At 49.2% G+C, this 16,502-nt stretch overlaps 1 protein-coding gene across 3 annotated transcripts in view; it reads left to right on the forward strand.

Annotated features, from left to right (window-relative positions):
- Positions 1–16,502, forward strand: part of dnaaf1 (dynein axonemal assembly factor 1) — a 281,897-nt gene that overhangs the window by 18,907 nt on the left and 246,488 nt on the right. For all 3 annotated transcript variants that reach the window (XM_072518667.1, XM_072518669.1, XM_072518668.1), the window contains one exon: positions 15,887–16,082. In XM_072518667.1, coding sequence (XP_072374768.1) covers positions 15,887–16,082 — 196 coding nt within the window. The remainder of the gene's footprint in view (positions 1–15,886; positions 16,083–16,502) is intronic.

Raw genomic sequence — 16,502 nt, forward strand, 5'->3', positions numbered from 1 at the left:
TCGATTACGTTTACTTTAGTGATGGAAAGTGTAAAAACCTGCCTACTTACCATTGGCTGGGGACTAATGACTATCCCACAATCCTGTGGGAGTATGAGCTTCCCCAATGAGGGGGGCGGAGAAAGCACTAGTAAACTCCTAGTATAAATAAGCTGGCCAGTTCAGGAACCAGGAGGAAGGAGTATGTAGCAAGGGAAGTTACTGCTACTGTTATGTATATATGTTATAGTAAATAAATGTTATTACTTTGTATCCTTAAAACTCGTGCTGGATTCTTCATGGCCCTTACAAAACTAGCGACGAAGGTTAAAGTGAACAGCCATCTACACTGCTGAAGCCACCTCCCTGGATTTTTGTTGGATACAGGTTGGAAGTTGTTTTCTATTATACCATGCCTCTGTACGGACGTTTGGATGTTTTTGACGCTGCGCTGGAAAGCTGGAACCAGGATGCGTTACTATTTCTGGGCAAGCAATATCACCGAAAACGATCGCCAGGTGGTCATATTGCTCACCGCCTGCGGCCCGCGTACGTTTGGGGTGATTAGGAGCCTTACGTACCCAGCTGCGCCGGACACCAAAACGTTTGATGAACTTGTGAATATAGTGGGGCAACATTTTAACCCAACCCCGTCCACGATAGTCCAGCGTTACCGGTTTAATACCACTGAGAGGACCCCTGGAGAATCCGTTGCTGATTTTCTATCCAGGCTACGCAGGATTGCGGAGTACTGTGACTATGGTGAGACCTTGTCAGAAATGTTACGCGACCGTTTGGGTGGCGGTATTAACAATGCGGCCACCCAGAGAAAGTTGTTAGCGGAGCCAACATTGACTTTTCAACAGGCCATTCAAATAGTATTGTCCCGAGAGAGCGCAGAGCGAGGAGTACAGGAGCTACAGGGAATGGAAGTGCATGCCTTGGGGCGCAACCCCTTCCGTCCGAAAACGTCCCCCCGCACTCCTGCGGTACCTTGGGCAACGTCCGGGCCGACGCCAGTGGCCGTCGGACATTCCTCCCCGAAGGGAGCCTTCTCCAGAGCCAATGGATGAGGAGCCATGTCCGGGTCAGACTTGTAGGCGCCGACCCCGTCGCGGACGGCAGTCCTGGGGGCGCCAGAGGCGCCGTCGTTCCGACCGAAACTGGGACCAGCCCAGGGGCCGTAACCGGGACCAGCCCAGAGGCCGTACCTTCCATGTGGATGAACCTGCGGCGACTACTCCTGAGGACGTGGAGACGGAGGACGACTGCCTGCAGCTGCATTGTGTGGCAGCTCCCCGTGTGGCCCCCATTAAGGTGACAGTACGGGTCAATGGCCATCCGCTTGAGATGGAGTTGGATACTGACGCAGCGGTCTCCGTGATTGCCCAGAGGACATTCGACCGCATCAAGCAGGGTATACAGACCCTTACATTAACCGACCCACAGGCCAGGTTGGCCACCTACACGGGGGAACCACTGGACATTGCAGGAACTACAATGACCCCTGTTGTCTATGGTCGCCAGGAGGGGCGTTTCCCACTTATCGTGGTGCGCGGCCATGGGCCCAGCCTGTTGGGTCGGGACTGGTTGCGCCATTTGCGGTTGCAATGGCAGCACATCCTCCAAACAGTTTCTGAAGGGTTGACTGAGGTGCTAGGACGATACCCAGATGTATTCCAGCCTGGTTTGGGGAAAATAAAAGGGGCCGTAGCCCGTATCCAAGTTGAACCAGGAGCCACGCCGTGCTATTTCCGGGCACGCCCAGTGCCTTACGCCTTGCTCGAGAAGGTAGAAGGGGAGCTCACTCGTTTGGAGAGTTTGGGTATTATCAGGCCCGTCCGTTTTGCTGACTGGGCAGCACCAATTGTACCTGTAATGAAGCCAGATGCCACAGTTCGCTTGTGTGGCGACTATAAACTTACAGTGAATACGGTTTCCCGACTCGACCGATATCCAATGCCTCGCATAGAGGATCTCTACGCGAAACTTGCAGGTGGACTCACGTTCACAAAATTAGATATGAGTCACGCCTACCTGCAGTTGGAGCTGGACCCTGCCTCCCGACCATATGTAACGATTAATACACACCGGGGCCTGTATGAATATACATGGTTGCCCTTTGGAGTATCCTCTGCCTGCGCAATTTTTCAACGTGTTATGGAGGGCATTTTGAGAGGTTTACCACGTGTGGCTGTCTACCTAGATGACGTTTTGATTACAGGGACGTCGGAGCAGGAACACTTGGAAAATCTGGAGGCTGTCCTTAGACGCCTTTCGGAGGCTGGAGTCCGTTTACGTCTTACGTCGTACAAAGTGCGTATTTCAGGCAAAGGAAGTAGTCTACCTAGGTTATCGGGTGGACCGCAAAGGTCTGCACCCCGTCGAAGAGAAGGTGCGTGCAATTCAACATGCTCCCGCCCCGACTGACACTTTGCATCTTCGTTCTTTTCTCAGTCTCGTAAACTATTATGGGAAGTTCCTCCCCAATCTGGCAACTACGCTGGCCCCTTTGCACCTTCTGCGAAAGAAAAATCACACCTGGGTTTGGGGTCAGCCGCAAGAAACCGCTTTCCGGCGGGTAAAGCAACAATTGTCGCCGTCTGGGTTACTAACCCACTATGATCCTGGAAAGCCTTTGCTCGTCACATGTGATGCATCCCCATATGGTATTGGGGCCGTCCTGTCCCACAAGATGGAGAACGGGGCCGAGCGACCGATAGCTTTCGCCTCCCGCACATTGACTGCAGCGGAGAAAAAGTACGCGCAGATCGAGAAGGAGGGCCTGGCAGTGGTTTTTGCGGTGAAACGCTTCCACCAGTACGTGTACGGCCGCCATTTCACTATCGTGACTGATCATAAGCCCCTGCTGGGACTTTTCAGAGGGGATAAGCCAACACCGCCCATTGCTTCTGCATGGATCCAGCGCTGGGCTTTGTTGCTTGCATGCAGATTTCGCAGGCCCTTTTCAAGGATCCATGTTCCTTCTACTAATTGACGCCCAGTCCAAATGGCTAGAGGTGCATAAGATGCAGGGGACAACGTCCTGCGCAACAATTGAAAAGATGCGTTTATCGTTTAGTACGTATGGCCTCCCCGAGGTGCTGGTCACGCATAACGGCACTCCATTCACGAGTGAGGAGTTCGCGAGGTTCACGAAGATGAACGGCATCCGCCATATCCGCACTGCCCCATACCACCCGGCTTCAAATGGGTTGGCAGAGCGCGCAGTGCAGACATTCAAAAGAGGCCTAAAGAAGCAGTCTTCCGGATCAATGGACACGAGACTGGCTCGCTTTTTGTTTACGTACAGGACCACCCCCCCATGCAGTGACTGGGGTAGCTCCCGCAGAACTCCTAATGGGCCGGAGACTTCGCACCCGCCTTAGTATGGTTTTCCCGGACATTGGCGCAAAAGTACGCCGCACACAAGAACGGTAGGGACAGGGATTTTCTCGGCATCGGCCGATTCGGCAGTTTCCGCCCGGTGACCCAGTGTTCGTTCGGAATTTTGCTGGTGGTGCCCAATGGGTTCCTGGTGTAATCTTTCGCCAAACGGGCCCTATATCTTACCAAGTGCAAGCCCAGGGTCGTCTCCAGCGAAAACATGTAGACCACGTTCGGTCCAGAAGACTATCCCCTCAAAAGATTCCCCGCCCCCGGAGCTCATTTCTACAGCCGCAGAGACCAGAGACAAGGGACGGTAGTCCTCACAATCTTCCACTGGTGCCTCACTCGAAGCCTGCGCAGGTCGTTACGGGACCGAATGGAGATAGAGACGCTGACATGACGGAGGCAGCAGACTCTGACTCCGAGATGGAGACACAGGATGCATCAGAGGGGGAATCCTCGGGTCCACGGGCCGTGGATACAACTGTTGCGTCGTTCATCACGGAAGCGCCGGTCTCCGTCTCGTTACACGCCGCCTGATCCAGCACCGCGTGCAAATGGTGTCCGGCCTGCGGCCAAACGAGTCCGACGCCCTCCTTCGCCAGGGTCTTTGGTGGATTCCTTGGACTTTGGGGGGGAGGGATGTTATAACCTGCCTACTTACCATTGGCTGGGGACTAATGACTATCCCACAATCCTGTGGGAGTATGAGCTTCCCCAGTGAGGGGGCAGAGAAACCACTAGTAAACTCCTAGTATAAATAAGTTGGCCAGTTCAGGAACCAGCAGGACGGAGTATGTAGCAAGGGAAGTTACTGCTACTGTTATGTATATATGTTATAGTAAATAAATGTTATTACTTTGTATCCTTAAAACTCGTGCTGGATTCTTCGTGGTCCTTACAAAAGAAAGGGATAGGTATATACCGCAGGGCAAAAGTTATATCTGGGGGAAAGGCAATTATGATGCGATGAGGCAAGACTTAGGATACATCGGATGGAGAGGAAATCTGCAGGGGATGGGCACAATGGAAATGTGGAGCTTGTTCAAGGAACAGCTACTGCGTGTCCTTGATAAGTATGTACCTGTCAGGCCGGGAGGAAGTGGTCGAGTGATGGAACCGTGGTTTACTAAAGCAGTTGAAACACTTGTCAAGAGGAAGAAGGAGACTTATGTAAAGAAGAGACATGAATGTTCATTTAGGGCGCTCGAGAGTTACAAGTTAGCTAGGAAGGACCTAAAGAGAGAGCTAAGAATAGCCAGGAGGGGACATGAGAAGTCTTTGGCAGGTAGGATCAAGGATAACCCTAAAGCTTTCTATAGATATGTCAGGAATAAAAGAATGACTAGGGTAAGAGTAGGGCCAGTCAAGGACAGTAGTGGGAAGTTGTGCTTGGAGTCCGAGGAGATAGGAGAGGTGCTAAATGAATATTTTTCGTCAGTATTCACACAGGCAAAAGACAATGTTGTCGAGGAGAATACTGAGATTCAGGCTACTAGACTAGAAGGGCTTGAGGTTCATAAGGAGGAGGTGTTAGCAATTCTGGAAAGTGTGAAAATTGATAAGTCACCTGGGCCGGATGGGACTTATCCTAGGATTCTCTGGGAAGCTAGGGAGGAGATTGCTGAGCCTTTGGCCTTTATCTTTAAGTCATCTTTATCTACAGGAAGAGTGCCAGAAGACTGGAGGATAGCAAATGTTGTCCCCTTGTTCAAGAAGGGGATAACCCCGGTAACTATAGACCAGTGAGCCTTACCTATGTTGTGGGCAAAATCTAGGAAAGGTTTATGAGAGATAGGATGTATAATCATCTGGTAAGGAATAATTTGATTAGAGATAGTCAACACGGTTTTGTGAAGGGTAGGTCGTGCCTCACAAACCTTATAGAGTTCTTTGAGAAGGTGACCAAAGAGGTGGATGAGGGTAAAGCAGTTGATGTGGTGTATATGGATTTCAGTAAAGCGTTTGATAAGGTTCCCCATGGTAGGCTACTGCAGAAAATACGGAGTCATGGGATTCGGGGTGATTTAGCAGTTTGGATCAGAAATTGGCTAGCTGGAAGAAGACAAAGGGTGGTGGTTGATGGGAAATGTTCAGACTGGAGTCCAGTTACTAGTGGTGTACCACAAGGATCTGTTTTGGGGCTAATGCTGTTTGTCATTTTTATAAATGACCTGGAGGAGGGCGTAGAAGGATGGGTGAGTAAATTTGCAGATGACACTAAAGTCGTTGGAGTTGTGGACAGTGCGGAAGGATGTTACAAGTTACAGAGGGACATAGATAAGCTGCAGGGCTGGGCTGAGAGGTGGCAAATGGAGTTTAATGCAGGAAAGTGTGAGGTGATTCATTTTGGAAGGAATAATAGGAAGACTGAGTACTGGGCTAATGGTAAGATTCTTGGCAGTGTGGATGAGCAGAGAGATCTCGGTGTCCATGTACATAGATCCCTGAAAGTTGCCACCCAGGTTGAGAGGGTTGTTAAGAAGGCGTACGGTGCGTTAGCTTTTATTAGTAGAGGGATTGAGTTTAGGAGCCATGAGGTCATGTTGCAGCTATACAAAACTCTGGTGCGGCCCCATTTGGAGTATTGCGTGCAATTCTGGTCGCCGCATTATAGGAAGTATGTGGAAGCATTGGAAAGGGTGCAGAAGAGATTTACCAGAATGTTGCCTGGTATGGAGGGAAGATCTTATGAGGAAAGGCTGAGGAACTTGAGGCTGTTTTTGTTAGAGGGAAGAAGGTTAAGAGGTGACTTAATTGAGGCATACAAGATGATCAGAGAATTGGATAGGGTGGACAGTGAGAGCCTTTTTCCTCGGATGGTAATGTCTAGCACGAGGAGACATACCTTTAAATTGAGGGGAGATAGATATCAGACAGATGTCAGAGGTAGGTTCTTTACTCAGAGAGTAGTAGGGGCGTGGAATGCCCTCCCTGCAACAGTAGTGGACTCGCCAACACTAAGGACATTCAAATGGTCATTGGATAGACATATGGACAATAAGGGAATCGTGTAGATGGGCTTTAGAGTGGTTTCACAGGTTGGCGCAACATCGAGGGCCGAAGGGCCTGTCCTGCGCTGTTATGTTCTATACATAAGAACATGAGAACTAGGAACAGGAGTAGGCCATCTGGCCCCTCGAGCCTGCTCTGCGATTTAATGAGATCGTGGCTGATCTTTGTGGACTCAGCTCCACTCTCCGGCCCATACACCATATCCCCGAATCCCTTTATTCTTTAGAAAGGTATCTATCTTTTTCTTAAAAACTGCTTCACTGGGCAAGGAATTCCAGAGATTCACAACCCTTTGGGTGAAGTAGTTCCTCCTACATTCCGTCCTAAATCTACTTCCCCTTATTTTGAGGCTATGCCCCCTAGTTCTGCTTTCCCCGACCAGTGGAAACAACCTGCCCGCATCTATCCTATCTATTCCCTTCATAATTTTATATGTTTCAATACGATCCTTCTAAACTCCAATGAGTACAGTCCCAGTCTACTCAACCTCTCGTCATAATCTAATCCCCTCAACTCTGGGATCAACCTAGTGAATCTCCTCTGCACTCCCTCCAGTGCCAATATGTCCTTTCTCAGGTAAGGAGACCAAAACTGAACACAATACTCCAGATGCGGCCTCACCAACACCCTATACAATTGCAGCATAACCTCCCTAGTCTTGAACTCCATCCCTCTAGCAATGAAAGACAAAACTCGATTAGCCTTCTTAATCACCTGTTGCACCTGCACACCAACCTTTTGCGACTCGTGCACCAGCACACCCAGGTCCCTCTGCACAGCAGCATGTTTTAACATCTTACCGTTTAAATAATCCATTCTGCTGTTATTCCTCCCAAAATGGATAGCCTCACAGTTGGCAACATTGAATTCCATCTGCCAGACCCTAGCCCATTCACCTAACCTATCCAAATCCTTCTGCAGACTTCCGGTATCCTCTGCATTTTTTGCTTTACCACTCATCTTAGTGCCGTCTGCAAACTTTGACACATTGCACTTGGTCCCCAACTCCAAATCGTCTATGTAAATTGTGAACAACTGCGGGCCCAACACTGATCCTTGAGGGACCCCACTAGTTACAGGTTGCCAACCATAGAAACACCCATTTATCCCCACTCTCTTCTTTCTGTTAGTTAACCAATCCTCTACCCATGCTACCACTTTACCCTCAATGCCATGCATCTTTAGTTTATGCAGCAACCTTTTGTGTGGCACCTTGTCAAAAGCTTTCTGGAAATCCAGATATACCACATCCATTGGCTCCCCGTTATCTACTGCACTGGTAACGTCCTCAAAAAATTCTACCAAATTAGTCAGACACGACCTACCCTTTGTGAAGCCATGCTGCGTCTGCCCAATGAGTCAATTTCCCTCCAGGTGCCCCGCTATTTCCTCCTTAATGATAGATTCCAGCATTTTCCGTACAACCGAAGTTAAGCTTACCGGCCTATAATTACCCGCTTTCTGCCGACCTCCTTTTTTAAACAGTGGTGTCACTTTCCAATCCTCTGGGACCACCCCAGAGTCTAGTAAATTATCACTAGTGCGTTTACAATTTCCCTAGCCATCTCTTTTAACACTCTGGGTTGCATCCCATCAGGGCCAGGAGACTTGTCTACCTTTAGCCCCATTAGCTTGCCCAATACTGCCTCTTTAGTGATTACAATCATCTCAAGGTCCTCACCTATCATATCTTTATTTCCATCAGTCACTGGCATGTTATTTGTGTCCTCCACTGTGAAGACTAACCCAAAAAACCTGTTCAGCTCCTCAGACATTTCCCCGTCTCCTGTTATTAAATCTCCCTTCTCATCTTCCAAAGGACCAATATTTACCTTAGCCACTCTTTTTTGTCTTATATATTTGTTGAAGCTTTTACTATCTGCTTTTATGTTCTGAGCCAGTTTACTTTCATAGTCTACCTTACTCTTCTTTATGGCTTTTTTAGTAGCTTTCTGTTGTCCCCTAAAGACTTCCCAGTCCTCTAATCTCCCACAATTTTTGCCACTTTGTATGTTTTTTCCTTCAATTTGACACTCTCCCTCACCTCCTTAGATATCCACGGTCGATTTTTCCCCTTTCTACCGTCTTTCTTTTTTGTCGGTATGAACCTTTTCTGAACACTGTGAAAGATCGCTCGGAAGGTTCTCCACTGTTCCTCAACTGCTTCACCATGAAGTCTTTGCTCCCAATCTACCTTAGCTAGTTCTTCTCTCATCCCATTATAATCGCCTTTGTTTAAGCACAAAACACTAGTGTTTGATTTTACCTTGTCATCCTCCAACTGTATTTTAAATTCCACCATATTGTGGTCGCTCCTTCCAAGAGGATCCCGAACTATGAGATCATTAATCAATCCTGCCTCATTACACAGGACCAGATCTAGGACCGCTTGTTCCCTTGTAGGTTCCATTACATACTGTTCCGGGAAATTATCCCGGGCACATTCTATAAACTCCTCCTCAAGGCTGCCTTTACCAACCTGGTTAAACCAATCGATATGCAGATTAAAATCTCCCATGATAACCGCTGTACCATTTCTACATGCATCCGTTATTTCTTTGCTTATTGCCTGCCCTACCATCCTGTTACTATTTGGTGGCCTATAGACTACTCCTATCAGTGACCTTTTCGCCTTACTATTCCTGATTTCCACCCAAATTGATTCAACCTTGTCCTCCAGAGCACCAATATCGTCCCTTACCATTGCCCGGATGCCATCCTTAAACAACAAAGCTACACCACCGCCCTTACCGTCCATTCTATCCTTTCGTATAGTCTGATACCCTTGGATATTTAACTCCCAGTCGTGACCATCTTTTAACCATGTTTCAGTCATGGCCACTAAATCATAGTCATTCACGATGATTTGCGGCATCAACTCATTTACCTTATTTCGTATATTACGAGCATTCAGGTAAAGTACACTTATGCCGTTTTTTATGTCTTTGTTATGAATCCTAACACCTTGATCAGTAACTTTTCGCAATTTATTTTTCCTCTTACCCTTTCTCCTAATTTTCCTTGTCTTTGAACCCATATCTCTACATAATAACCTATCACGTAACCTGCTGCCTTGATCTCCATTAACCATTGTACTGTCCATAGCTTTACACTTCCCTTCCCCCCAACTTGCTAGTTTAAAGTCCTTGTGACCAACCTATTTATCCTATTCGCTAGAACACTGATCCCAGAATGGTTCAGGTGAAGACCGTCCCAACGGTACAGGTCCCTCCTGCCCCAGTACTGATGCCAATGCCCCATGAAATGGAATCCCTCTTTCCCGCACCACTCCTTTAGCCACGTGTTAACTTCCCTAATTTTCTCAACCCTATGCCAATTGGCACGTGGCTCGGGTAGTAATCCAGAGATTATAACCCTTGAGGACCTGTTCTTTATTTAGTCCCTAGTGTTTGATAATCCCCAAACAGGTCCTCTTTCCTAGTATTCCCTATGTTGTTAGTCCCAACGTGGACCACAACAACTGGATCCTCCCCCTCCCTCTCCAAAATCCTTTCAAGCCGATCAGAGATGTCCCTCACCTTGGCACCGGGCAGGCAACGTACCATGCGGGACTCTCGATCTGGCTTACAAAGGATGCCATCAATCCCCCTAATTATAGAATCCCCTACAACTACCACTTGTCTTTTTGCTCCCCCCTCTTAAATGGTTTCCTGTACCACGGTGCAGTGGTCAGTCAACGCATCCTCCCTACAGCCCTCTTCCTCATCCACACAGGGAGCAAGTACCTCATACCTGTTGCCAAGGTAAAGGGCTGAGGCTCCTCAACTCCTAAACTCAGGATCCCCCTACCTGCCTCCCTTGCAGTCACACCACTCTGTCCCTGACCACTCTCCGAATTAACAGTACTTATTCTACCGGTTGTGACTGCCTCCTGAAACAAAGCGTCCAGGTAATTTTCCCCCTCCCTGATGTGCCGCAGTGTGTGCAGCTCGGTCTCCAGCTCATCAATTCTGAGCCGAAGTTCCTCGAGCAGCCAACACTTTCTGCAGATGTGGTCACTGACGGTCTCAATGGGATCCACCAGTTCCATCATCATACAGCAACAGCACATCACCTGTCCAGCCATATTCAACTAGTTAATTAATTTAAATAATTAAAAAAAAATGTTTTTAATAGAACCTCAAGGATAAACCCGAACACCAACTAAAACACAGCCCCCTCTCGCCACACACCCGAACTCAGTCACTCACCTAAACTCAGATGCACTCTGTTCCAATCAGCACTCCATGTCTAAAGGCACTCCTGCCACACCTTTTGTGCACTCACCTCTCCCAGCACTGTCCGGGCTCTCTTCCCGCGCTTTTTAAATCTCCCAGCTCCTCCCGCGCTGTTTTCGCTGTCCCGGCTCTCTCTCCGCTCTCGCTGTTTTCGCTGTCCGGGCTCTCTCCTCCCGCGCTTTTTAAATATCCCGGCTCTCTCCTCCCGCGCTGTTTTCGCTGTCCCGGCTCTCTCTCCGCTCGCGCTGTTTTCGCTGTCCGGGCTCTCTCCTCCCGCGCTTTTTAAATCTCCCAGCACTCTCCTCCCGCGCTGTTTAAATCTCCCGGCTCTCTCTCTCCTGCGCTGTTTTCGCTGTCCGGGCTCTCTCCCGCGCTTTTTAAATCGCCCGGCTCTCTCCTCCCGCGCTGTTTTCGCTGTCCGGGCTCTCTCCTCCCGCGCTTTTTAAATCTCCCGGCCCTCTCTTCCCGCGCTGTTTTCGCTGTCCGGGCTCTCTCCTCCCGCGCTTTTTAAATCTCCCGGCTCTCTCCTCCCGCGCTGTTTTCGCTGTCCCGGCTCTCTCCTCCCGCGCTGTTTTCGCTGTCCGGGCTCTCTCCTCCCGCGCTTTTAAAATCTCCCGGCTCTCTCCGCTCGCGCTGTTTTCGCTGTCCGGGCTCTCTCCTCACACGCTTTTTAAATCTTCCGCCTCTCTCCTCCCGCGCTGTTTAAATCTCCCGGCTCTCTCCTCCCGCACTGTTTTCGCTGTCCGGGCTCTCTCCTCCCGCGCTTTTTAAATCTCCCAGCTCTCTCCACCCGCGCTGTTTTCGCTGTCCCGCCTCTCTCCTCCCGCGCTGTTTTCGCTGTCCGGGCTCTCTCCTCCCACACTTTTTAAATCTCCCGGCTCTCTCCTCCCGCGCTGTTTTCGCTGTCCCGGCTCTCTCCTCCCGCGCTTTTAAAATCTCCTGGCTCTCTCCTCCCGCGCTGTTTTCGCTGTCCCGGCTCTCTCTCCGCTCGCGCTGTTTTCGCTGTCTGGGCTCTCTCCTCACGCGCTGGAGGTCATGCAGTTGGGTAAGGCCCCGGGACCGGACGACTACCCAGTGGAATTTTCAAAAGGTTCTCTGAGATGCTGGGCCCACTGCTGGTGAGGGGATTTAATGAGGCAAGGGAGCGGGGTGTTCTTCCCCCAGACAATGTCACAGGTCTCGATCTCACTGATCCTGAAGCGGGAGAAGGACTGCAGGGTAAATTCTATCATATTGTGGTCAGTGCTCCCTAAGGATCCTTCACCTTAAGCTCCCTAATCAGTCTGTCTCATTACACATCACCAAATCCAGAATTGCCTGTTCCCTTGTAGACTCTATCACAAGATGTTCCAAAAAAACATCTCTTAGACATTCCACACATTCCTTTTCTTGGGATCCGCTACTAACCTTACTTTCCCAGTCCAACTGCATATTGAAGTCCCCCATAATTATTATAATATTGCCTTTTTTACATACCTTTTCTATCTCCTGATTTGGTTTCTGCCGCACATCCTGACTACTGCTAGGGGGCCCATCAGGGTCTTTTTACCTTTGCGATTCCTCAACCCAACCCACAGAGATTCTATATCTTCTGATCCTGTATCGCTTCTTGGAATCGATTTAACTTCTCCTTTCCTAATAATAATAATCTCTTATTGTCACAAGTAGGCTTCAATGAAGTTACTGTGAAAAGCCCCTAGTCGCCACATTCCGGCGTCTGTCCGGGGAGGCCGGTACGGGAATTGAACCTGCGCTGCTGGCCTTGTTCTGCATTACAAGTCAGCTATTTAGCCCACTGTGCATTTAGCCTACTGTTTTAAACTAACAATACAACCCGCCCTCTTTGCCCATCTGCCTGTCCTTTCGATAGGAAACATGGGCGAAATTCTCCCCCAACGGCGGGATGCCCGCCGACTGGCGCCAAAGCTGGCGCAAATCAGACGGGCATCGCGCCGGCAAAAAGGTGCGGAAGTCTCCGCATCTTTGGCGGCCTAGCCCCAACATTGAGGGGCTAGGCCGACGCCGGAGGGATTTCCGCCCCGCCAGCTGGCGGAAATGGCGTTTGTTGCCCCGCCAGCTGGCGCGGAAATGCGGCGCATGCGCGGGAGCGTCAGCGGCCGCTGTCAGTTTCCCCGCGCATGCGCGCGAGCGTCAGCGGCCGCCGAAAGTTTCCCGCGCATGCGCAGTGGGGAGAGTCTCTTCCGCCTCCGCCATGGTGGAGGCCGTAGCGGAGGCGGAAGGGAAAGAGTGCCCCCACGGCACAGGCCCGCCCGCGGATCGGTGGGCCCCGATCGCGGGCCAGGCCACTGTGGGGGCACCCCCCGGGGTCAGATCGCCCCGCGCCCCCCCCCAGGACCCCGGAGCCCGCCCACGCTGCCTGGTCCCGCCGGTAAATACCAGGTTTGATTTACGTCGGCGGGACAGGCAGTTTCTGGGCGGGACTTCGGCCCATCCGGGCCGGAGAATCCAGCGGGGGGTCCCGCCAACCGGCGCGGCTGGATTCCCGCCCCCGCCCAATCTCCGGGAGCGGAGACTTCGGCGGGGGCGGGGGCGGGATTCACGGCGGCCAACGGCCATTCTCCGACCCGGCGGGGGGTCGGAGAATGACGCCCCATATCTTTGTATATTTAGATCCCAGCCCTTATCCCCTTGCAGCCACATCTCTGTGATGCCGACAACATCGTACCGGCCAATTTCAATGTGCGCAACAAGCTCATTTACCTTGTTCCGTATACTGCGCGCATTTAGGTACTGCATTGACCACCTCCCTTCTCGTACTTGTCACCTTATTTGTTCTGCCTGAGGGTGATGTTGTTTTCTTATTTTTGTTCTCTATTTCCCATTATTTACCCAGCCTTTCTTTAACCTTGACTGTGTAGTGTGGACCTTGGTTCTTCTAGGTTTCTAAACGAAAGGGAGGGATCTTTTACAGAGACAGCTGGGTGTATGAATTGGGAATGGATAACAGTTGTCGAGCTACCAGGCAGCACAGTAGCACAAGTGGATAGCACTGTGGCTTCACAGCGCCAGGGTCCCAGGTTCGATTCCCCGCTCGGTCACTGTCTGTGCGGAGTCTGCACGTTCTCCCCGTGTCTGTGTGGGTTTCCTCCGGGTGTTCCGGTTTCCTCCCACAGTCCAAAGATGTGCTGGTTAGGTGGATTGGCCATGATAAATTGCCCTTAGTGCCCAAAAAAGGTTAGGAGTGGTTATGGGGATAGGGTGGAAGTGAGGCCTTAAGTCAGTCGGTGCAGACTCGATGGGCCGAATGGCATCCTCCTTCACTGTATGTTCTATGTTCTATTTCCCCTTCAGTTATTACACCTTCTAAGCTAATGCTCTGATTCCCACGCCCCTGTCATACTAACACATCCCTCCTATAATGTGAATTCCAGAACTGTACAGAATACTCTAGTTGTGGCCTAACACCCTCCCTTCTCATACTTGTCACATTTTTTGCTCTGCCTGAGGTTAGATTCCTGCCACCTTCTATACTCTCTGTTCTATTACGTGGTCTGGAAACTTTACTAACCTCTCCTGAGCCCTCGGCTCCTTTAACTATTTGAAAGTCCTCATCATTAACCTGCACTTCTACCCTCTCCTTTAACTTTGATTTTCTAATTCTCCATACAACTGAACCCTCCACCTGCTATTTACTTTAAAGCCCTGTCCACAGCCCGAGTTATACGATTCGCCAGGACTCTGCTCCCAGTATGATTCAGATGAAGACGGTCCCATCGGAACAGGTCCCTTCTTCTCCAGTACTGGTGCCAATGTCCCATGAATTCAAACCCAATCCTCACACACCAATATTTGAGCTATAACTTTACCTCCTTAATCTTATTCACCCTGTGCCAATTAACTCATGACTCAGATAGTAATGTGGACATTATTTCCTTTTTGGTTCTGCTTTTTAATTTACCTCCTAGCTATTCATACTCCCTTAGAATAACCTCTGTTCTTGTTCTACCTATGTCATTGGTATCCACGTGGACCACGACAACTGGATCTTTACCCTCCCATTCCAAATTCCTCTGCAGCCCAGATGAGATATCCCTAACCGAGCACCAGGCAGACAACACAACCTTCGGGATTCTCGAATCTCGTCACAGAGAGCAGTAAGAAGTCTTACAACACCAGGTTAAAGTCCAACGGGTTACTTGGAATCACTAGCATTCGGAGCGTAGCTCCTTCATCAGGTGAGTGAAGATAAGAGATGCTTCACTCACCTGATGAAGGAGCTACGCTCTGAATACTAGTGTTTCTAAATAAACCTGTTGGATTTTAACCTGGTGTTGTAAAACCTCTTACTGTGCCCACCCCAGTCCAATGCCGGCATCTCCACATCACAGAGAAAAGTGTCAATCCCCCTCACTCTGATGTGGACGTAACATTCCCAATAGACACTCCATTATTTACCCAGCCTTTCTTTAACCTTGACTGTGTAGTGTGGACCTTGGTTTTTCTAGGATTCTAAAAAAAAGGGAGGGATCTTTTCCAGATACAGCTGGGTGTATGAATTGGGAATGGCTAACAGTTGTGGAGCTACCCGGAGCTACAGAAAATCTTCAACTTTACAGCATTGCAATAGATAGCAATATTACTGATGTAATATGTACCACTCCCTTCATAGGAACATACTCTGATTGACCTCTTTCCTTTTAAATACTCTATAATATATTCCACTCCCTTCCCAGATACACACTTTAATATGCCCATTACCATAACTCTCTATACCATTTGCCATAACCAGGCACAATAACTTTCATCAATTTATCCCAATCCCATAATTTGATAGATGTCATAAGGATTGCTGCAGTGCGCTCTGATATGTCCCACACTATTCTCAGTAAAAGATCCAAACAGGCCCCTCGACTAGCTTGGTAAAGCTTCATGATATAAACACCACACCTCTCCGTTATGTTCTCTGATATACCTGCCCCCAATCTAAGTAATACTTGATTTGGCCCAACCTTGTCTCAGTAACACTTACTGATCTTCCACCACCCCACCCCACCCCCATTTTTCTGAGTAATGTTAATAAACATGCCTCTCAGTAACTTTGTGATAATCCACACCCCTCTCAGAACACCATGCTGTTACATCCTTTGCCCGCTCACATTACCACTGTTACCCACCACCCTCTTCTCAACAATACTCAAGCCGCCCACCCTATTTTGTTCAGGCACCAGTGCATGCTCTGAGTGGGAAGAGAGCAATTTGCACAAAGCCCGGATTCTCTAAACCTTGTGCTTATGTATTTTCAGCAAATGAGCTGTTCTCCTGCAGTGACGGAACTGAAGCTGTGAGGAGTGAAGGAACTGAAGCTGTGAGAAGTGAAGGAGGAAGTAAACTGCAGAAAAGTGACCACCTGTCTGATCAAGTAGGAACTAAAAACATGGAGATACAGGAATTCAATTCCAGAAAACCTCAGGAAAAAGCCAAGAAGGAATTGAAATCTAGGTGAGGAGATTATTCAGCAAAACCCGAGTTGTTATTATTGTTCCTAGTAGTATCCTGTAGTCAGGGATAGGTAAGGCTATTTTTTAACTTCAAAACTCTTGTTGATTGTTCTTTTTGACATCTATTTTTCAGTTTATTATTGACTGTATAACTCCCCATATCAAATAATCATCTCCTTCCGAAGGAGGCCATTTGGTCTATTGTGTCTGTGTTGGCTCTTTTGAAAGAGATATCCAAAGTAGTCCATTTCCCTGCTATTTCCCCATAGCCATGCAATGTTTTGCATTTTAGTGTTCATGTAATCATATAAGAACATCAGAAATAAGGGTAGGAGCAGACCATTCTCCCCGTCATGTCTGCTCTGCCAGTGTGGTCTTATAACTCCACTTACTTGCACCCCTCCCCCACCCAATCCACCGC

This window comes from Scyliorhinus torazame, chromosome 10, assembly GCF_047496885.1.
Source record: "Scyliorhinus torazame isolate Kashiwa2021f chromosome 10, sScyTor2.1, whole genome shotgun sequence".
NCBI lineage: Eukaryota > Metazoa > Chordata > Chondrichthyes > Carcharhiniformes > Scyliorhinidae > Scyliorhinus > Scyliorhinus torazame.